Source organism: Molothrus ater, chromosome 20 (genome assembly GCF_012460135.2).
Source record: "Molothrus ater isolate BHLD 08-10-18 breed brown headed cowbird chromosome 20, BPBGC_Mater_1.1, whole genome shotgun sequence".
NCBI lineage: Eukaryota > Metazoa > Chordata > Aves > Passeriformes > Icteridae > Molothrus > Molothrus ater.
This window is the reverse complement of record NC_050497.2, coordinates 10,930,758-10,953,741: the sequence shown is the minus strand read 5'-3', so window position 1 is coordinate 10,953,741 and position 22,984 is coordinate 10,930,758. Positions and strand designations below refer to the sequence as shown.

The following is a 22,984-nucleotide window of genomic DNA, read 5'->3' as shown; positions in this document are numbered from 1 at the left end:
CGCTCCCGGGGCGGGCGGGAGGCGGCGGCCTCGTGCGGGAGCGACGGGCGCGGCGGCCAATCGCTGTGCGGGAGGGCGGGAGCTGGCGGCGGCATTGGCCAATCGGGGCGCGCAGGATGGTGTCGTGCCCGCCCGCCCCGCCTCGGGCCCTCTCCCGACTAAGGAACTTATGATTGGGCCGTTCGAACGGCGGCGTGGGCGGGGCGAGCAGCCCGGGGCCCGCCCCCGTTGCCGTGGTGACGGAGGCCCGGGCCCGCGCGGTCCCGCCGGGCCGGGTCCGATGCCTCCGAACTCCCGGGGGAGGCCAGGCCCGCCCCGGGGCCGGCAGCTGCGGCCGTGAGATGGAGCCCCGGCGCAGGATGAAGGGTCCCGGGCCGGTGTGCTGGGGCCCGTGCCTTGAGCGTGTCCCCGCGGTGAAGCTGCGGGATAGAACGGGAGCCTTTGGCACAGCCCACGGCCCAGGCCGTACGTTACCGGCGTCATTGCAAATTATCTTTTTGTAAATCTGCACAGAACCGCGGAAATGGGAAGAGAATAAAGCACAGGCACCAAGGGTAATTACGAGTTCATTCTCTTAAGAGGTTACCTGCAGGTCGCTGCCACCCCTCCTCAGACTGTCCTCACGTGGGACACTGCCCCGTTCGCTCCAAATTCCTTCAGTCCTGGTCCGTTTTGCTCACACGGCTGCCCCCATAGAGGCCTCGTAGGGAAGGCTGCTGTAGGTGCGATGGACAGTCACAGCGGCACTTAAACCATCCTTAATGTGCTGAATGTGCTCTGTCCGTGACGGACAATCTCAGCGGAGCCATGCCCAGACTCATCCTCTAACCTTCCTGGTGGTCTGGCTCATGCCTCAGGCTTGGCATGGGCCAAGCAGAGCTCCCGGCTCCCCCAGTCCCAGCTGGCATCACCGTCCCACACCGTCACTCAGGCCCTGCATGTCACAGGAACCCTTTCACCAATGGCTGGGGTCAGGTGTGGCTGGTGCAGATGGAGATGGCTCCTGGTCAACAAATCTGTGCTCTCACTGTCCCCCCCATGCAATTAGTGAATTCATTCACATTTCAATTACTTTACATCCTAATTATTCCACCATTGTCTGTCTTGAGCCAGTGAGTTTTCAGGGTTATCCAGTTTTACTAAGAATGCTACCCCAAAGGCATTTTAAATTGGTATTATTGTTTATTATTGTTTATTATTATCACCGATGCATTTGCAAACGGGACAGGACTCCCTGGCCCTGCAGGGACCTGCTGGGCCTCACCACATCGGTGGAAAGCTGCTGTTCTGGGTGATTTTTTGTACAGTTTTAGAAGGCTGAGTTCAGAGCTCTGGCTCTTTCAGCTGCAGCCGGGCACTCCCTGTGAGATGCCCTGTGCTGGGGCAGCTCCAGCTCCTGCCCTCGCTCTGCACTGCCAGTCACTGGTACCTGCTCCTCACAGGCCCTTGGTGGCACTTGTGCCATGCTGTCCACTGTCTCCCTCTCAAAGGCAGCTGCTTTTTGATGTGTGCAACTGCTGAGACGCGTTAGCCTTTCCTCAGGGATTTTAATTAACAAGTGTCCTTACTTCCACAGGAAATTGCAGAAGCTGCACCAGCAAGTCTGGAAAGGTGACAGGGACACACGGCCAGGAACAGGAACCCTGGGAACAGCTGGGAACAGCTGGGAACAGCTGCAGCTCCAGGAGGCCGCGGGTGTGGCTGGGCACCCCTGCTCGCCCCGGCAGCCGTGTGGACACAGCCCCGGAGCCCCGGGTACCCCAGGGACGCTGCTCACGGCCTGGGGCAGCGCTCGGTCCCTGGCCCGGGCAGCAGCGACCGTGTGCGGGGTTCATCCCGCTGTGTTTGTACACCGAGCGCTACCTGCACTGTGCTTTTATTGGAAATAAAATTGGAAACAAAACTGGTGCGGTCCCCGTGAGAAAAGCTTCCTGTGTGTGGTCGTGCGGCACCGGCTGTCCCGGTACCGACCGGGGCATCACGGGCTGGGCTGCCGTGCCCACCGGAGCCCGTGACCCGCTCCGTGCGGCCGCACCGCCTCCGGCCGGGCCGCTCCGCGCTGCCGGTGCCGCCGCCCCACCCGTTCCGCGCCGTCATTTCCGCGGCCGCGGCGCTTCCGGGTCGCGCGCGGCCCCGCGCCCGTTCCGCCGGACCCGGACCCGGAAGCGGCTGCGCGGCCCCGCGGCGGCGGCGGCGGCGCCGGTAAGTGCGGGGCGGGGGGGCGGCCGGGGCCGGGCTGCCCGCGCTGTCAGCCCCTCGCGGGCCCCGCGGGATGCTCTGACCGCCGGCGGCGGCCGCCAGCCTGCCCGGGACGCGGCTCGGGGCACCGGCGCTCACCGGGCGCGTCTCCCGGCGGCGCGGCGGGAGCAGCGCGGGGCGGGCGGAGCGGGGCAGGCGAGCGGCCGGCAGCGATGGGTGGCGGGGCCAGGTGAGCGCGGCGGGGAGCCCGGGATGCCCCGGGCAGCGGGAGGCACGCGGCTGCGTGCGGGCTCCGGCCGCGTGCCGGTCACTCCATCCCGGTCCCGTGACATGTGTCCCTGTCACACGGCCCGGGCCCGTGTCCCGGCCGCACGGAGGGCTCTGCCCGCCCCGCTGCCCCCGGCGGCGCTTTGGGCAGCATCACGCCCAAATGCCGGTCTGGACGGGGCTCCCGGTTCTGCACCTGCCCGCCGGTGCCGTCAGAGCCGGGAGCAGCACCGGGGGAGCGGGAAAGCGTCCGCGAGATGCAGCAGTGAGTTGATTTCTGTGCTAGCGGAAGTTTGGAAATTGACTGCAAAGAGATGCCAGAGCCAAGCTTGGGTATCCCGAGTGTTCTAGACGAGTTTGGGCGTCAGGGGATTATCAGGTAGATGCAAGGCTGGGAATTAGACTCTCTCGGTTACTTTTCCAAATTCAGAACAGCTCCATTCACGGACACTTTTTTGGGTTAGATTAAAAATAAATTGAGATCAGCATGTACGTATAGACTTGTACAGAAATAACTGAAGCAGGGAGAACCAGTTTAGTCAATTTCTGTATCGGTCGCGTTTCAGGTCTTTGTTGTAACACCCTTTCCTCATCTGTTGGTTAAATTTTCACCCGATTGCAACAAGTAACAAATTGAAAATAACAAATAACGAATGTTAAAATAACAAGTAACAGCTACATTCCTGTTGTGCATTTCCTTTGGATCGGTGAAGGCCTCTGCAGGTGAAGCAGCCTGGCACAGGGATCTGTGTTATGTAGCACGAAATTTTCCCGACCATTCGAAGCTGTGAGCGTGAAAAGCACACACCTATATGGAAAGGTCAGTTATGGCAACAAATGGCACAGCACGAGCAGCATACTGGTCACAGCCCCATGCAGCAGCTGCCCATTCCCATGCACTCTTTTTGGAGATCACACAGTCACTGAGGTTGGAAAAAACCTCTGAGATCATCGAGTCCAGCCTCTGACTGAGCACCAGCTTGTCCGCCAGGCCAGAGCACTGACTGCCACTCCAGTCACTCCCTGAGCACCTCAGGGTGGTGATTCCACCACCCCCCAGGGCAGCCCCTTCCAACCCAGACAGCCCTTTGTGTGAGGAAATTCCTTCTGGGATCCGAGGCCAAACGACACTGGCTGAGAAATGGGGATGGAGCTCACGTGTCTTCATCTGTTCCCGTTCAGGGACAGACCCTGCCCCACACCTGGGGACCCTGCCCCACACCTGAGGACCCCGCTCCACACCTGGGACCCTGTCCCACACCTGGGGACCCTGCCCCACACCTGAGGACCCCGCTCCACACCTGGGGACCCTGCCCCACACCTGGGACCCTGTCCCACACCTGGGACCTGCCCCACACCTGGGGACCCTGCCCCGCACCTGGGACCCTGTCCCACACCTGGGACCCTGTCCCACACCTGGGGACCCTGCCCCACACCTGGGACCCTGCCCCACACCTGGGGACCCCACTCCACACCTGGGACCCGCTGTGCAGAGGGGCTGCCTCAGGTGTTGTAGCAGAGCTCTCCAGGGTGTTTCTGTTAGTCTGACACAGACTCCAGGCTGTGAAGTTTTATATTAGCTCTGTGTGTGTCTGAGCTCAGGAGCTCCATCAAAGTGTGGTGCCTTGTTGTTCACTGTCTGTCAGCTCAGTTTCATATCCCAGACAGCACAAGGGCAATCCCTACCTTGTTTGCTTATTGCCTGAGAAGTGCTGTATCTAAATCCATTATTCTGAGAGCAAAACAAAGCTCCTTGAATATGTTTTGTGTGCTCTTGAAAGAGACAGACCCAAAATTAAAAGCCAGAGGAACAGGGGATTCATCTTTTGCTGAAGGAATGTGGATCTGTCCAGTTCCATTTGACATAAAGGCCCAAAGGGGCTGAAGATCTCAGGCATTTTTAAGTAGGTCTGATCATCATGAGTGTTTCTTACATCAAAAGCAGCTTGCATGCTGCTGTATTTAAAAAATAAGATTATGACCATGTTTTTAATGCAATAAAAATATTTCCATGCACTCGAAAGTGGAATGGCAACAACCTAAAGAAACTGACAAGGAGCAAAGTGTTTGTTGTGGCAGGTGCTGCTGTTCAGGGCACCCCTGCCTGGCAGTGCCAGACCCTCGGTGGTGCTGCTGCAGAGCTGTGCAGTGGCTGAGGGCCCCTGAGCTGCCTGGGCCTGCTTCGTGTCCCCAGGCTCTGTCCTGGCTCCAGGCAAGGCAGCTTCTGTCAGCCTGGGGACCTTTGCGTGTGTAAAACCCAAACTTCTCAGTAGCAAACAGGCAAAAAGGTAACATGGTGAAGCTTCCTCATTCAGTTATTTTTGAGATTCAGTTATTTTTGAAAACCTTGTATTGATGTTTATGAAATTTATTAGGTTTTTTAGGCTCTTGAATATCACACTGAGAATTGTGAAAATAGCAGCTCTAGTCTGATATTTGGGCACTGTGCTTTCATTCTCCACTCTCCAACAAGATATTTATCACAGAATCCCAGAGTGGTTTGGTATCCTATCCATTCCCTGTGTCCTGTCCCTCCATCCCTTGTGTGTGGTGTCTCTCCATCTTTCCTGTAGACTCCCTTCAGGTGCTGAAGGCTGCATTAGGTCACTCCTGGCCCTCTCTTCTCCAGGCTGAGCAATTCCCATTCTCTCAGCCCTCCTCATAGCAGAGGTGCTCCATCCCTCTGAACGTTTTTGTGGCCTCCTCCAGACCCGCTCCAACAGGTTGATGGCCTTTAGGAATGTTCAAGCTCAGCAAATTATCTTTAAAGCATTTTAGGCATATGAGTGACAGAAAGTGTTCCATGGAAAAGCAGCTTTGTTGAAAGTGTTCCTTCCCAGCTTTCTGTGCAAAAGTCCATCAGCTTCACCTTCCCCTGGACAGAGACTGCTGTTCCCCTGGAAAAGAGTGTTCAGCAGGAATAAGAGTGAAATGAATGCTATGTGTTATTTACAAGGCCCTCTGGTTTGGTTTTGTTATTTCAAAGCCAGCAGCAATTCAGCCTCAGTCATGAGCTCAGCTGTTGTTTCTGCACGGTGATTCTCCCCCATGCCTGCTGTGAAATGGGTCGGGGGGCTCCGGGGTGGGGGTCAGCCCAGGGTGGCCCTGCAGCTGTGCCGTGAGGCAGGGAACCCTGCAGACAGCAGGAGAAACCCGGCTCCATCAGAGGCATTGAAAATGGAGAGAGGTTTGGCCGTAGTCAGGGAGCAGAGCCGGGCGCTGGGAGCGCTGGATCCAGCATTCAGCACAATATCTGAATGAAAAATGACAACACTTTGTCATCTGTTCAAATTGATATTGCACTCTCGGCTGTGACAGCTGAAAAGGCCCACAGGTGCCATATAAAGAGGTGACCATGTTGTCATATTTCATTTAGGCATCCCTCTGCAAAGCCATAATTACCTAATTAGGTTGTTAATTAGGAGATTAGCATTTCGCTATATTGATAGAATGCTCTTTGCAGGCACGAGTCTAGATACAGATTTGTCTGCTCTAATTTATAATCTCTGCATTTTTTTATACTTATTTATTTGCTTAAAATCTTGATGCAAGATTTCTCAGGTTAGCAGAGAATCAACTTGTCTGCAATTAAATAAAGATTTGACAAGATCAGGAAAGAGAAGAGTGAATACTTCCCATACATACCCCAATATTTTCTCCCCCCTCTAAAGCTCAGTAATTAAAATATTGGAATTGGTGTTATTTGCATCCTGATTAGTGTGACAACAAAAGTATAGCCAAATTCCAAGCACTTCAAAAATACAGAGCTATTGCCAGATTGATTTACAGGTCTGGAAATGAACAAATAATTTGTTGGAAGTTGTGTGTAATGTAGTGTTTGCTCATCATAACTTCCCAATTCCAGTCTCTCTTGTGAGAGAGCCTCTTTGTATGACTGTAAATGATTATTTTCTTTTTAATGATAGGACCAGAGCGTGAGTGACAGCTTCTGCAGATAAGTATTCACTCTTAAATGCACTTGAGCTTTTGCTGAAACATAAACTTGAATGTTCGAATATTTCAGTTCACTTTCCTTTATCCTGCCTGCCCAGGACCTGTCTGTGTTTGAGGGGGTTGATTATTTTGGCTGCTGCAAATGCAGATAACCAGAACCATTTCTTGTGCAATTGCAGACAGAAGTTGACTGGGAAATTATTTCATAGAACCTGAATCATAAATTTTGAAGTATGTTCGTGCCGTCCTGTTCCTGCTTATATGACGCTGGGGGAAAAATCAATTTTTAATTCTAATCTGCCTATCTTTTTCATTAGTTTTTAAAGATCACTTTGAAGAGCTACAGTCGAGGAGGTGTTTGAGTACAAGGACTATGGAAGCCCTTGAATGATAACATGACCTGCAATGGTATACAATTTTTCCAGCTTGCTATGTTTTGAGTTTGTTAGCAGTTGTCTTGGATCCAAATTGTACCTTCCACGAGTTGTGTCTTTGGAATACTTTTGTTTACTTTGAATAGGGCTTTAATTGTTAATTACTTTCTTAAAGAGGATAGTCAATTTAAACAATATTAAAACAAACAAACAAAAAACCAAAACAAGCTACAGCTTTGCAGAACATGAGGAAAGAAGGTTTTTTCCCCCTACTTCTTACTTTTATAATTTGGAGAGGAAGATACATTGCAGGAATTGGAGAGTTTTGTGGGGAATTTGGAACTGCTTTTAGCCATTTGAACTGGAGGACTCTTAAAGCCATTCCATTAAAATTGGTGGAACTTCAAAGTTGTAGCTCTTTCCTGCAGCAGAACATTTTTAGTTGCTGACAGCTTTCTCTGATTTTATTGCTTCTTGCAGCTTGTTTAGAGGTCTGTGTGTTTCAAAGCATGAAAGGCAAAAATATCAACCCTTTGTGTTTAGGGACATGTTCTTCAGTTGGAGATGTGCTGGTGGCACCACAGGGCTTTTGGTGGAGCTGGAGGGGTCTGACCTGGAGCCCGCAGCCTTTCAGGCACAGGCACAGGGTGTGAAAGTGCCTGCTGGCTCTGATGTCACCTCACCAAGAGAAATCCATAGTTCTGCTGGAAGATGTGTCAGGAGCTGCAGGAGGGAGCAGGGCTGGGGCAGTGGGTGGCACAGAGGGGCCCTGCCGCACTGCTGGCAGCTGTGCAGGTGAGACACGGCTGCCCTGGCTCTCTGCAGGTGTGGGGCAGTGGCAGGGACAGCCCCCCTGTGCTGGGCAGTGACAGCGAGGCATTGTGTCAGATTCCACTGCGCTCCTTTAACAAACCCGGGAAATCCATTCTGAAATCGCTGCCTTTTCCCCCAGGTGAGGAGAGCCGCTCTCAGCATTTTTCACGCTCAAGGTCAAACGTTCCCCCTGCAGCCAGCAGTGAGCAGGGCTGGCACATGGCTGCAGTCCCCCCAGTCGCTGGGTCCAGCACGGGGCTGGCTCCAGCTGTGCCTGCTGCTGTCTGCCTGACACCACGGATGGATGGGAGGATGGCAGCCATCAGCTTCAGCTTGTCCTTTCCCTAATCTCACCCGTGCTCTCTGTCTCGTTGTCACCTCGTGTAGGTTAACATGCAGATATGATCCCCGTGTGGGGCGTTGGTGGGGGAACAGGAAAGCCAGAAATCTTTATTAAATAATTGCAGTGCATCGAGCAAGCAGGAGGGTCACAAGAACAGTTCACATGTTGTGATGATGAAGTTGCCTCCTGAAATTCAGCTGTGTTCAGCTGTGTGTTTAAGGTACAGCCTGCATGGCTGCAGATCCTTTTCCAAGACCTTTGTGTCACCTCCTGGCAGCGGAGTCGTTTGTTAGCGTTCCTCGTTGTGCAGGGGTTATGAATGAGCCTGATCTGCATAAAGCCCTGCTTGCCTGGCTGGGAGAGCCCATCCCTGCCATAAATATAGCCGTGGGGAGCTGCAGGAGCAATACACTGAGAGAAATAGTGCACTGAGATGCAGCTGTCTGCTGCTGCCACAGAGTGCCCGTGAATCCTGCAGGGTGTTCGGCCTCCTGATGGTGCAGTTTGACATTTTGGGGATGTTCTGTGCCTGCACCAGGCTGATGGGGGCTGTGCTCCCAGGGCAGGGCAGAATCACAGCAGCGGGGCCAGGAAGGGCAGAGGGAGCATTTGTCCCTGGCTGTTGGTCAGACAGTGTGCAGACAGTTACATAGGTGAATAATGCAGATCAGAAGGAAGTGAAGATCTCTGTCCACCTGTGTGCTGATCACAGTGTTTGCCAGTCAGCACATCATTAAATCCCAGCCTCTGTATGCTGTTGTACAGAAATGCCAAACTCTGACAGATATTTCACATTGCTCTCTCCAGTTTTAGTGTTTGCACAGAGTATGTTTGACAGCTGCCAGCAAAGTGCTTTATTCAATGGTAGAATATTATTTGTATAGCACAAGTATTAGAAGAACATTTATTTTTTGTTTATGAGGAAAGAATGTATAGGATGCTGATGCTTAGAAGGTCCCTGAATTCTGTTAAATTTGGCTCCTCCATGAGGATGTGGTGATGGTGTGTGGGTGTAGGAGTGCAGAAGGGGTGTGCTGGCAGATCTCAACAGATCTAGATATTGATTTGGGGTCTGTGATTTTGCTGGAACCTTCAAGGTGTTTGGGTAAAGGTTTGCAAAACTGAACTTTGCTTCTTTGAGTTCTTGTCTCTCACTGGAAGTCACTGTTCCTCAGAGAGGGTCTGTGCCTTTATCAACAGGAGAACCGGTTAGAATTCTGGAGACTACAACTACTAAACGTGGCATCAAAACCTGAACTGAATTTGGGGTCTGATCTTTACTTTTTTGTTGTTTTTTGAAGGGTATTAACTGTTCAGAGAGTTTCCAGTTAGCATTAATGTGTTGATAAATTAGCTTTAATGCACCTTTTTGAAAATTCTGAAGAGGAGGAAATAAAAATACTTTTGTGTAAAACTTGTGTAGAATTTCCAGCAGTTTCTCAGCGTTCAGGTCTATGGGAGAGGCAGTTGCAGATGTACAGTTGGGAAGAAGCTTGGCTGATTTAGCACGCCACTGTTAATGGCAGAAGTCGGGGTGCAGGGTAGAAAGGTAAAACTCGCATCTGCTGTTACATGTTGTTAACTCCCTCAGCAGACATTAAATCATTTCAAGTACAATAATAGTGTGGGAGGTAAATTAACTAACCATTAACAATCTTATAAATACACAATTAACATGCCAACATTTATATGACACATTGATGGGGCAGCAGTAATTTTTGATTGGGAGTTTGCAGACCTTTCCGACGCCTGGGGCTGTTGCTTATTTAAACAAGTTTTTGCCAATTGCAGGTACACGGGCTTTTCCTAATCAGTGAGTAGAAATAATTCAATTTAAAGAACATTCTCAACATGTGTTTTGCCATGTCCATAAGCTGTACTTGGTTGTGTCTGTGTTTTTCAGGCCCCACTGTGCTGGTCACGCTGGTGCAGGGTCAGAGCCCTGGACACATCAGTCCTTTGGGTGGGACATTTGCCTTGTGGCCTCTCCCTTGGAGGACAGTGACAACTCCCTCAGGAGCAGCCCTGCTTACTTGGATGGAAAGAGTCAGAAAATTAAAACAGAGTGTGGAGTTGTGGTGCTCTGGAGCCTCTGGAGATCCCACCCAAACTCCCACCTCCAGGCATGGCCAGCAAAGCTCCAGGCTGTGTCCAGTTGGGCTTTGAGTGTCTCCAAGGATCCTGCTGGAGTGAATTTCACTAATAGCAGAATTTATGGGGACTGGTTCTGGAGCAAGCCTGGCTGGTCCTTTCTGTCCCTTCCCTCTGTTAAAATATCCCAGGAGAAGAAGGCCTGCTGCCTCTAGCAGATTTTCATGGGAAGTGGCTTTGTGTGATTTAAGCAGCCATTTTGCAAGCAGCAAGGACAGGAGATTGCTGGTGTTTCTGAGTTCAAAATCCCAAACACCACATGCAGCTCTATAAAGTGTTTTCCTCTGGTTAGAAAAGCAGTGGGGATTTCAAACTCTTGGAATTTACACATAGTCTTGCCCTGTGTGTGAGCTCAGACCGAGCCCCCTCAGGTGGAGGTGTCCCCACGGCTCCTGCTGCTGCTCACTGATGGACTTGCTGCATGAACAGGAATAATTTTATTTTTTTTCCTTTTTAGGTTATTTTCAGCAGGTAATTTTTTGATCCAGCTCACCCCACAGCCCCACTGCCAGCTTTGGGAGATGGTGGAATTCCTGGAGCAGGTCAGGCAAGGCATGGAGCTGCCCCTTTCAGAGTCAGCCCGGGCTTGAATTAGATTGGCATCACTACAAAGCCACAGCTACAGAAAAATCAGATAACAATGTGAGCGTGGTTTGGGTTTTGTGGTTTGGGGTTTTTTTCCTTTTCCGTTTTGCCCTCTACTTTGTTTCAAAAGGCCACTTGAGTGCTCTGAATGAAATATCTTAGGTAAGTGGCAATTACTGTTCTTAAAGTGCTTCAGAGCTCAGGCGTGTGGTATTTGGTCACAGAGCTTTCTGTGTTACAGCAGTTGCCCTGTGTGAAGCACCATGCAACAGCAGATGTTCAATATTCTGCCCTGAGACACTAATCTCTTCATGTTTAAAGCTTTTCCTGGAAATACAAAACCTGAAGAGAGTCTGTAATAAGGCACTCAAAAAGTTGGTGTGTAGATGCAGAAGCAAAACAGAAACACAGTTGTGATGGGTGAAAAGAAATCCAAAACCCTGTTGGTTTTGTAAATGGATTAGCTGGAATAGGCAGGTGTTTCTGCTCTGGGTTCTCCTGGCATCCTCCTGTGTGCAGCCCTGTGGGGTGTTTTGCCTTACAGCAGCCATGTGTTGTGCAGTACTGGGACCTGTCTGTAGGTATCTCTCGTGTCCTGCTGTCCTGGGACTCAGGCTTCAAGCTGTCCTCCAAACCCCCTGTTCCTTTAGTGGATCTCAGCAGCCAGTGTGGCACAAGTAAAGTGGAGCAGAGTTAAACAGCCTGCCCTGAGTCAGCCGGGGTTTGTGCATCCCAAGCAGTGACCTCTGGGGATGGGGGTTTGAGCTTTTTGTGTTTGTTGCTGAAATGCTCCGTGTGTTATTTCCAGGTACGTGTGTCCGTGAAGCAAGATGGAGAGGAGATAGTACAGTGAGGTGGTGCCTTGTGACAGGATGGCTTTCCTGGACAACCCCACCATCATCCTGGCGCACATCCGGCAGTCGCACGTGACCAGCGATGACACGGGGATGTGCGAGATGGTCCTGATCGACCACGACGTGGACCTGGAGAAGTTCAACCCCTCCTCAGCCTGTGGGGACAGCGGGGCAGAGCCCCAGGGCAGCAATGGGGACACTCAGGGCTACGTCTACTCCCAATCCGTGGACATTACCTCAAGCTGGGACTTTGGGATCAGGCGCCGGTCGAACACAGGTGCGTGGGGTCTGCAGCAGCTCAGCCCCAGCCTCCCTGAGCCTGGACTGAGCCTGGCTGGCAGGACAGACCAGAGCAGGACTGGCCTGGTGTCTGTCAGACTCCCTTTGGAGGGCTCAGGCCCTTTTAGAGAGGGATATGTAATGATTCAGTTACTTTAGTGTGCTGTCAACTGAGCCTTAATTGCTGTTTTACCTATTCCTGTACAGGAGAACATTGAGGTAGTCAGTTTTATATATATAAAAAAATTCAAATTGTGGAGACATCAAATCTAAATCCAAAGTACATGAACAGTCTTTGATATCTCTATTGTTACTGTCTGGAGGGGTGTTAACTTTTGAACAGGATAGTTATTTTCTGAGAAAAAAATTGCCTAGTGAGGCATCAAATGTATTTGTTATAAAAGAGAGGATTGAAGTTTGATGTGAGCCAACAAAGGGAATGATTTGTCTGTATTTTGCCTCTTAAAAGTTTTATTTCTGAGAAAAACCTTGAGCTAGGGTTTAAGGTACCAGATTAGGAAGTTTAAGGGTGAACACCTTTACAAAATACACTCCTTTTGTCATGGCTGGCAGAAAGCTCTCCCATGTGGTGTTTCATACAGGGGACATCCAGACTTCTGCTTAGACCTGAGGAATATTATGAGCAGGAGTTCTGTAAGGTAAAATACAGGCGAGAAGGTTGGTGTGCAGTGGTCAGTACTGACCTCTTTTTTCTCTGTCTGTATATTTTTTTAAATGATTTCTGCAGGTATTATAACACCACCTAGAGCCCAGAAAGCACCTCTGTGCTCTGCTTCACCAGGAAAATGTGTGTGCATGGAGATACTGAAATGCCTTTTACAAGAAGGAATTTGTGAGAGGTTCCAGAAAAGCCAGGGCACTGAGGCTCAGCTCAGGGCTGACCATTAATGAAACCACAGCTGCCTTTGGGCAGCCACCAAACTTTTGGTTTTTCACACCCAAAACTGTCGCTGGCTGCCTGTGACAGCGACCCCTCCATAATTCACATTTCTAGCAGGTGCTGGCCATTCCCCTGGTTTGGCTCTGCTGTGGCACAGTCCCGCAGTGAAATGGTCATTTCTGATCAGCTCGAGCTGGAGGAACAGGCTGGGCTCAGGGGAGGTGCTGGCTGTGCTCTTGGATGTTTGTTTTGACAGGGGATGGAAATATCAAACAGATAAAAACGTGCATTATCTTGATTCTAGTCTATGGTTTTTCCTTAATCCTTTGTTTGAGCACTCCAAATTCCTTTGTTTACCTGTTCATCTAAAAGATTATATTTTATTATACTAAAATATTAGTTATTTATATTTTCTGATAGCTCATTTGGAAAGAAAGGGCTTTGGAAGGTAATTTTGAGTTACAGTGTGGCCAGTAACTAGTACAAATGTGGAGTTTTTCTTTCAGAATAAAATGTCTATGCTACAACAGTGTTTTCCCAATATTTAAACTTATGAGAAGGGATATTTTTCTTATTTCATTAAGAGGAAACTACCTAGAGGTATTCAGGTTCTAGCATTGTGTGTTAATGGGAGATACTTATCAAAGTCCCCATTTGTGCTTGTACCTTAAACTGCTTGCTGCAGCTGTTAAACTTCAAAGGAATATTTTTTATCAGTTCTCTCATTGACAGTTTTTATGGGGAAAAAAAAAATCACTTCCTTGTCCACAATTCAGTTCAAAGATCTAAATGTAAAAGAATAATAACAGAAGGGACAGAAAATATTTATTAATGTTTTCTAATTGCTGGAAAGGCTCAGGGAACTCCACTTGTATCCAAAAACTGTCAGAGTAATTTAGCATTTTAGAATCTCTTCTACAAACCCATTTTAGTTAATGAATTATCTCAATAGATCAAAATTGCTACTATGTCCAGCAAATTGTTTCCTTTGGGGATCAGCACAGTTAGTTCTACTTCCCAGTCTAATCTGCTTATTTTGAGTGGACGACATCCGTGGTTTCTTGGGGTCATTGTCTTGGGTGCCTCCCAGCAGGTTTTTTCCCCAAGGAAGTCCTACAGTTAACAAAAAAGGTGATTTAAGTTGTCTGGTACCCTGGGCTGAAAGTTCTTTGGTATCAGAACTATTTGGGGCTTTTTTTCCCAACCATATTTTGAAGATGGAGTCAAAATATATGTAAAGAAATATTATATTCATTTTAGGATTTGACTAATGTTGTGAAGATACAAATCATTTATTTTACTACCTATAAACTGTTTCAGCCTACTGAAGAAAAAGCTGTGCTAATTTATATCGCTTTGACATTTTATAATTTTCATGATTTTTAGATAAAGGATTTTATATTTAAAACTTTAATAGTCTAGTCTGAGTTCATTTATCTTTAATTTTTGAAACGGGTAGAGTAATTCATAACAGTAATTTTATTCCTGTAATGTAATATTCACTTCAGTTCATTTGTGCATTAAAATTCCTTTAAGACCGTTATTAATGATTTATATAATGAAATGTCATATTAATCACAGAAGTTTTCACATTTTATTATTCTCTTCCATGTTAATACTATCTTTATGATCTCTATTAATGTTTTATATCCTCTAATTTCAATTATAAATCAAGAACATTTTCATGTTTTTGTTGGTATTTGCTTTTCAGGGGTGCCACCTTTAAAATTTTATGACTTTTCCCCCTACATATGCAGTATAAAACATCTTTATTCATATAAAGGTAGTTAATTATGTCTTTGTTTATAGTAAACTTTCATTGACAAACTTATAGTTGTAATATTTCTTTTCAAGCTCAGAGACTAGAACGTCTGCGGAAAGAGAGACAAAATCAAATAAAATGCAAAAACGTTCAGTGGAAAGACAGAAATACTTCTTGCTCAGGTAAAATAAAATATCTCTTATTTTCCTACTGTTTTTATTCCTGCCTGTGATGGTTACAACATCTGCAGTTTGTAATTTTCCCCCAGGGTTTTCAGCACAGAGGAAATGCCAATTCCTTGTGCTGTCCCAGGTGCCAGCCCTGGCCAGGGCACTCAGGGGTTAACAGAGCAGAGGAGAAGTGTTGGGCAGCCAGTTTGGGTTATGGGTTATGGGTTATGGGGTGGGCTCTGCACCCCCGAGGCATCCCTGGCCCAAATCCATCCCCGAAAAATCCCCAAAATTGACAAAAATCCCCAGATCGGGTGGCTGTGTCTGTCCCCTCGGGGCCCAGAGGGGCCTGGGCAGGGCACTGTGGCACACTGGGGACAGCAGGGGCTCTGCCCAGGTCTCTGCAGCACCAGGGTCTCCAGGGCACCTCCCAGCCACTTCCAGCAGTGTTTGGCCACTGGGTGCCATGGAGGATTTTGTAGTTTACTTGTGCAGAGTATTTTCGTAGCTACTTCTTTAGATAAGGTGCAAATCCTAAGAAATAAAGGATATATGTAAGATCTACTTAAATGCAAGCATAATAAATACTGGCTTGGCTTATCTCGCCTTCCTTGGTAAAACTATTATCACTGATTTCTCAAAAAATACTAAATTCCATTTTTGTTAATTATATAATTAAGTATTTGTGACTGGATGTTCTACATCGTTTAAATTGTAATATATGAAATTACAAATCTGTCTCCATTTTCCTATTTTAGAGCTCAAGCTAGTTTCTATTTCTGTTGTAGTGACAGACATTCAAACCTTTGTATGGTCTGTCATGCCTGCTTCTTTCAAAATTTGTGTATATCTTAATGAGGTCCCTCTGTAATCTCCCTTTTTTTGCCTAATTCCTCCTCTCTCCGTGGCTGTCATTTGCAGAACGTTCTCCAGCACTCTAATGTCTTTTCAGAGCAGTGAACAAAGCTGCTCACACGAGCAGCACAGCCACACTAATCCTTAATTCACTGTTCAGCAGTGTTGGATACCCCTGTTAATGCATTCTGAAATGTTTTTGCCTTTCTCCTTCTGTAAGCAGAGTTGTAGGTTTTAAAGGTTAATCTACCGTAACCTCCACCTCTTTGCTCAGTATTTTATAGCATTTGGCTGATGATGCTGCAGATCCTCCTGTGTCTCCTGCACTCTGAGGGTTCCTGTGCAGCCCCTGCTGCTCCTGGGGACTCTGTGCTCACATCCCCTTCCCCCAGTCTGTCCCCAGCAGCCACACTTGTCCCCTCTGAGGAACGTGCAGGCAAATGGATCAGTCCCTGCCCGCTGAGAGCAGATTGAAATAAAAAATAAAATGTTCCACAGAAGCTCCAGGCTCGGGGCTGCTGGCAGAGCTGGTTTTCCTTCTCTGCTTGGCCACTGAGATCTGAGTGCTTCTCCCTTACTGGCATGAACAACACGGCAGCAAGGAGAAGGAGGAGCCCTTCAGGATGTCCTCTGGACCTTTGCATCTCACATTCCTTCATCAGGATGTCCTCTATACCTTTACATCTCACATTCCTTCATCAGGATATCCTCTATACCTTTGCATCTCACATTCCTTCATCAGGATATCCTCTGTACCTTTGCATCTCACATTCCTTCATCAGGATATCCTCTATACCTTTGCATCTTACATTCCTTCATCAGGATATCCTCTATACCTTTGCATCTCACATTCCTTCATCAGGATGTCCTCTATACCTTTACATCTCACATTCCTTCATCAGGATGTCCTCTATACCTTTACATCTCACATTCCTTCATCAGGATGTCCTCTATACCTTTGCATCTTACATTCCTTCATCAGGATATCCTCTGTACCTTTGCATCTCACATTCCTTCATCAGGATATCCTCTATACCTTTGCATCTTACATTCCTTCATTTCAGAGCATAGAAAATGCAAATTAGCAATGTGTCAAGGAAATCCTTCCAAAGTCTAGCATTCAGCCCATACTGACATGCAAGATATACAGAATAGCTGTAGCTAAAAACTTGCTTTTTCACTTGTACAAGTAAAACCATTGCATTGGATCCCAGTGTCCTTTCCAAGTGCCCAAGAATTATCAGTTAAAGGTAATACCCCAATATAATGCTTTAGATTTTATTTTAAAAATCAAGTACAAATGCTTGTTGAAAAACCCAAACAACCTAATGGAGTTAAAGTGGCCACATTGAAAGGGATTAAATCAAGCTTTTTTGGCTAATTGCAGCCTCTCACAAGCCCGCTGGGGATCTCTCAGTGCCAGTATTTAGCACCTCTGCCAACTGCCTGAATTTTAAGGCAATCTGCTGATAAAAATAAATGGAGCTTTTGACTAGTTATCATTTGACAGGTTTTAATTTTGCACTCTAAGAAATGAACCAAGTCCCTGCAGATCAAGTGCCGGGTCATTCCCTCTTGGGAGCAGTTCCATTTCCCTGGGGGAGCAAGATGTGGATCCGTGAGCTGTGGGGGCCCGAGGGCAGGAGAGCTGGGCTGGGCTCTGGGCAGTGATGGATGGAGCCTGGGGCTCTGGTCCCTGGAGCAGCTGTGGGAAACCTTGGCCAGCTTCAGTCACAGCTCCCTGCAGATGAGAGCCCTTGGAGCTGATGTGCTGACACACCCAGACCCTGTCCTGAGTTCACAGTGGCCTTGTGACATAACAAGTCCTATTTTCTGGAGTTTTTTAAAGTAAACTGGAAGTTGAGCTGTTGTTGAAAGTTCAGCTGTACACTTTCTTCACATAAAAAGGCTTTTATGAGCCTTCACAGACCACACAAAGACCTCCTGGACTTGGATCCCCTTTGTTTTCAGAAAGCTTTTTTGTTTTTATTGTTCAGACTGTTGATGTGGAATGGTGGTTTCAGGCTGGACATTTTGAAGAGGGGAGGCCATGTCCAGTCCCCCACCAGAAGGGGCATGTGCAGAGCTGACCCTGTGGCTGGGCTGGTGCCAGCTGCAGCTGGCAGGGTGGCACTGCAGGGCAGGGCTGCTGTGCCCGCTCTGCTGCTCCTGTGCCTGCAGCCCCTTCCCTTCGTGCTCCCTGCTCCTTTAGGAGAAGGAGGCAAGCAGAGGGGCCAGGAATGTGCCATTCTCCTCATTTTTATCCTGGGTCTCACACTGATCAGGTCTGTTCTCTGTGCAGGAAAAACTCACCTTTTCCTTAGCTTAAACAGAAGCACCACTCAGGCTTCTTAATGGTTTCATGTCTTTGGGCTATGAAAGAGTGGTGGTAGATCCTGCCCTGCTGAAGTGTTTGTAGGTTTATTTATTTGATTTTGTGCTCCCTCTGACGATGTTATCTCTGTATGGTGAGCAGCAGCCTCTGTACATCTCCTCATACTCTGCCTCTAATCTCTTTTCTGACCTGCAGCGGAGGAGCTGAGCTCACTGTTTGAAAAGAAGAATTTTAGGGTGAAATCCCCATGTTCTGGGAAGCAGTCCATCCTCTCTGTGAGACTGGAGCAGTGCCCACTGCAGCTCAACAACCCCTTCAATGAGTACTCCAAATTCGACGGCAAGGTGAGAATGGGGGCTCTGCCAGGTGCCAGGGTGCCAGGCACTGCTCCTGGGCTGTGCCAGGGTGCCAGGCACTGCTCCTGGGCTGTGCCAGGGTGCCAGGCACTGCTCCTGGGCTGTGCCAGGGTACCAGACACTGCTCCTGGGCTGTGCCAGGGTGCCAGGCATTGCTCCTGGGCTGTGCCAGGGTGGCACTGCTCCTGAGATGTGCCAGGGTGCCAGGCACTGCTCCTGGGCTGTGCCAGGGGTGCCAGGCACTGCTCCTGGGCTGTGCCAGGGTGCCAGGCACTGCTCCTGGGCTGTGCCAGGGTGCCAGGCACTGCTCCTGGGCTGTGCCAGGCACTGCTCCTGGGCTATGCCAGGGTACCAGACACTGCTCCTGGGCTGTGCCAGGCACTGCTCCTGGGCTGTGCCAGACACTGCTCCTGGGCTGTGCCAGGGTGCCAGGCACTGCTCCTGGGCTGTGCCAGGGTACCAGACACTGCTCCTGGGCTGTGCCAAGGTACCAGACACTGCTCCTGGGCTGTGCCAGGCACTGCTCCTGGGCTGTGCCAGGGTGCCAGGCATTGCTCCTGGGCTGTGCCAGGCACTGCTCCTGGGCTGTGCCAGGGTGCCAGGCACTGCTCCTGGGCTGTGCCAAGGTACCAGACACTGCTCCTGGGCTGTGCCAAGGTACCAGACACTGCTCCTGGGCTGTGCCAAGGTACCAGACACTGCTCCTGGGCTGTGCCAGGCACTGCTCCTGGGCTGTGCCAGGGTGCCAGGCATTGCTCCTGGGCTGTGCCAGGCACTGCTCCTGGGCTGTGCCAGGGTGCCAGGCACTGCTCCTGGGCTGTGCCAAGGTACCAGACACTGCTCCTGGGCTGTGCCAAGGTACCAGACACTGCTCCTGGGCTGTGCCAGGCACTGCTCCTGGGCTGTGCCAGGGTGCCAGGCACTGCTCCTGGGCTGTGCCAAGGTACCAGACACTGCTCCTGGGCTGTGCCAGGCACTGCTCCTGGGCTGTGCCAGGGTGCCAGGCACTGCTCCTGGGCTGTGCCAGGGTGCCAGGCACTGCTCCTGGGCTGTGCCAGGCACTGCTCCTGGGCTGTGCCAGGGTGCCAGGCACTGCTCCTGGGCTGTGCCAGGGTGCCAGGCACTGCTCCTGGGCTGTGCCAGGCACTGCTCCTGGGCTTGACGTGTGCAGGCTCCACTTGGACTCTGGAGTGGCCATCAGTGCTTATCTAGAAACAAGCAAATGTAGTTTGAGGTCCAGCAGAGCCATTTCTGCTGTTGCCATTACAACATTCTGGACTGAGAATGAGGCTTCTCTCCCTTGCTGTTTCCTCCTCCAGCAGGTCTGTGAGGTGCGCCTTGGTTGTGACAGAGTCCTGGCACATCCCTCTAGTGTTACCTTTGTAGAAATGATTGATTATTTGGCATCTAAAAAAACCCAAAACTTTGACAGATGACAGACAGATGTGTTCTGTCTGTCCACATCACAGCACTTGCTGAATATTCCATGAGTCATGTCTTTGTCCTCAGTGCTCTACTGAGAGAGGGAGCAGCCATGGTCTGTTCTGAGGGTGGAAAACTGAAGTATCAGCAGGTAGTATCCAAGGCAAAGAGAAGCACTAATCCATGTATTTCTGCACAAGTGCTGATTTGTGTGACACGGGGAGGAGATTGGCTGCAAAGCTGGCAGGCTGTGGGGGTCAGGAGATGGAGCTGATATTGCTCAGTCTGGGGGATAAATGTCTTCCCTGAACTCCACATTGTCAGACATTTTTCTCTTTCATCAACTCTAAAAACTGAAATATAAACACTGATGTGATGGATCATTGTCATATTGTTCCAAAACAAGTATAAATACTCCACAGATCTGTTTTCTACTGGATTTGTTTGTGGAATCTCCTGTGGGAGGATGGAGTTTGAGCTTCATTACCATCATGATGGAAGAATTTCCATCCATGGAAGTGGAAAGTCAGATCCATAATTCCACTGACATTTCTAGGAGTATCTGGAATATTTGGGAAATGGTAACCTTCAGACCATGAAGTTCACATGCAAAAGCTCCTCTTTGTGATTTTATATTTATTAGCATGTGGCGATTCGTGCTAACTCAGGTTTTCAGGATTCCTGGCCTCATTAATGAGTGACAGCAGCACTTTCATGCTGACAGCACCAAGAGGCCTTTTTTCTAAACTCTGGGTTTGTTGTTCTTGTGCCACAAAATTTCAGTTGGGCAAACATTTAAATGAGCTCTCATGTCATGTATAGGGGAAATAAAAGTCAAATACTTCTCTATTAAGAGAAATCTGTTATAATTCAGTCAGAAACTTGAGATACTTCAGCATTTTTCCTTCCCTCTTTGGTAATCCAAGCTAATCTTTACTGTGTTAATTGTAGTTGTCTATAATGCACATCTTGATTTCCACCTTTTGAAGTCAGATACATTTAGCAGGTGTTTGTTCCACTGGAAGCAGGTTGCACTCTGCCTGTCGGTTTGAGAGGTTAAGGAAACACCTCAGTGTCACTCAGTTGTGATTTGCAGGGTCTCATATGAAATATCTCAGATGTGATCTTCAAATCAAAAGACCTTCTTTACAATCCAAAAGAATTGAATGTGCATTTTGTTGAGTATAATCTCTCTCTATTAATTTTAACACCATTGTTTCTATTACTCTGTTGGGGTATCAATAGTTTGCATATAAAGTTTATTCTCTATAGCTCTGTATATGTTATCTAGTTTAATGCTTGGCTGACCATCTGAGATACAGAAGAAACGTAACTCCAGTTGTGAGATATTTTACTTCAGTTCTCATGTATTTTCAGTCAGTAAAAACAGTAAAAATCATCGAGCTTTTAAAAATTATTTTTAATGACAAATCATATGTCTTGTGTTTATTTTTATTGATAATAGATGAACAGTATTTCACAGAAATATAATTCTTTCAGGGAATAGTGCATGACTTATTTACATAATTAACAGAGCTGTGTATCTCTGGGGGAAATGGTACATAATTGGGGAAGGGGGTTGAGGAGGGGCTGGGGGCCTAATTAAACATGTCTTCTAAACACCCCACTTAATTATGTATTTACTCAGGGGGTCTCAGATCTTCAGGGCTGTAACCAGGCCTTTGGTTTGTCCCTAGTTTGGCAGTGCAGGTTTCAGGTTGCTCAGTAACACTCCTGGTCTGTGCCAGGAGCTCGGGGGCCCTGTCCCTGCGTGTGCTCCTGCTCCTGCCTGGGCTCACCCTGCTCGGGTCTGAAATCCCATAAATCCTCCTGGGCTCCCCCTTCCCCGTCCCCCCGGGCTGTGTGCAGCCCCGCAGCTCAGCCAGAGCCTGGCATGGGCCGTGGTGCCAGCCTGGCCACTGCTCACATCTTGCAGGTGTTTCCTGCCAGATTTAGTGTCTCTTTCATAACCACTTCTGTGATTTTATGAAATAGTAAAATTTTAAAGCACTCTAATTTCTTCCTGTCCTGATCACTTCATTAATTATCAAAACAGCAGAGAATATGGCTTATGAAATACAGCTGCAGGGAGGCATTCTAAGCAGCTCAGGAATCCACACAACTGCCCCACCACTACCCAGGACAGATTTGTGGTTTTCTGTACATTGTAAAACTTTAGCTCTTAACAGAAGCTACACATACAGTAACTACTCTCAACTCTTTCTTCAAGTTTTCCCCTAAATAGTTAAAGTAAACCTCAGCTCTGGACCTGTTTTCATCCTTTGCAAAGCACATAGGTTGTACTTCTTGGTTAATAAATCTTATATACTCTTTCTAAGAATTTTGTATTGAAAGAAACTTTGGTTCTTTGTAATTCCTTCAGGTGTCATTGGAATAGAAAATTACTTGGAGGCTTAAGAAATCACTGGCCAAATTGATTTCTTTTGTCTGAATGCAAACTAAATGATCAAACATTTGATGAATAAATTTATGTATATTTCTGTCTACAGGACTTGGAAAATCCACTTTTGACAGTTAATTGTTTCAGCTCGCTGAGTTTTAATAATGCTGGGGAGAAAAGACTCGGGGTAAGACAGAGCTGAAAGTGCCGTGCAGGTGGCCCAGGTGGCACAGAGGAGGGTGGTGGTGGCTCCTGGCAGTGACTCTGCTGAGGTTCAGTGCTCAGGCAGGGCAGGTGCAGAGGAGATCAAAAATGGAAGGAAGGAGTTGTCTGGCTCTGGAGTGAACGGGGGTTATGAGGCCAAAAGCCTTTCCTACAGGCACACCAGATGTTCTCAAGATATTTTTATTTCTGCTTTCATGACTAGCTGCAAATGGAGTTAGAAGGAAGTTTGGCTTTTCTGCTCTTATGGAGTTCTCTGGTGTTTGCTTGACTACTGGAGATAATTTAACTGAAAATGGGTCAATGTAATTTTTGGGTGGACGAATGCTAAGAATCCTTTGGCGAGGAATGGTGCCTCTCTGTACTGCCACAAGGTTTCTCGAGGCTAATTTTGGTAATGGGTTAAAAACCAACAATTTCTCATGTAGCAACTGTTTTAAAAATGATGCTGTAGCAAGCATGGGGGAAGGGATAATTCATGAGTGCTAATTGCTTGGCTGTTAATTTTCGTAAGTGTTGATAGAAGCAGTTCCTTAAATTAAACTTTGTTTAAAATGTATCAGGGGAAATATTCCACAATGTCGGGCCCGAAGTGAAAATTAATATGAATGCTGTGGCAATTAACACGTACTGGTTAATAGCTTTTAGCAGCATTTTGGGATGATAGTCCTTAAATACATTTTTGCATGCTGCTCTTGTTTCAGTCTTGTTTGACTGTATGTCTGCATAATCACGAACAAA

At 48.2% G+C, this 22,984-nt stretch overlaps 1 protein-coding gene and 1 long non-coding RNA gene across 4 annotated transcripts in view; both read left to right on the top strand.

The window, feature by feature from the left end:
* Positions 1–226: 226 nt before the first annotated feature.
* LOC118693492 (uncharacterized) lies at positions 227–1,907 on the top strand. The gene is made up of 2 exons (XR_004981261.1): positions 227–554; positions 1,577–1,907. It is a non-coding gene; the product is annotated as an uncharacterized LOC118693492 (long non-coding RNA).
* Positions 1,908–2,122: 215 nt separating this feature from the next.
* Positions 2,123–22,984, top strand: part of MAPKAP1 (MAPK associated protein 1) — an 80,568-nt gene continuing 59,706 nt past the window's right edge. For 2 of the 3 annotated variants that reach the window (XM_036393990.2, XM_036393988.2), the window contains exons 1-5: positions 2,123–2,202; positions 10,559–10,743; positions 11,495–11,817; positions 14,575–14,664; positions 18,038–18,186. In XM_036393990.2, coding sequence (XP_036249883.1) covers positions 11,559–11,817; positions 14,575–14,664; positions 18,038–18,186 — 498 coding nt within the window. In that variant the 5' untranslated portion in view covers positions 2,123–2,202; positions 10,559–10,743; positions 11,495–11,558. Of the gene's footprint in view, positions 2,203–10,558; positions 10,744–11,494; positions 11,818–14,574; positions 14,665–18,037; positions 18,187–22,984 lie in introns of those variants that run through there. The other variant, XM_036393989.2, reaches the window with a different exon arrangement.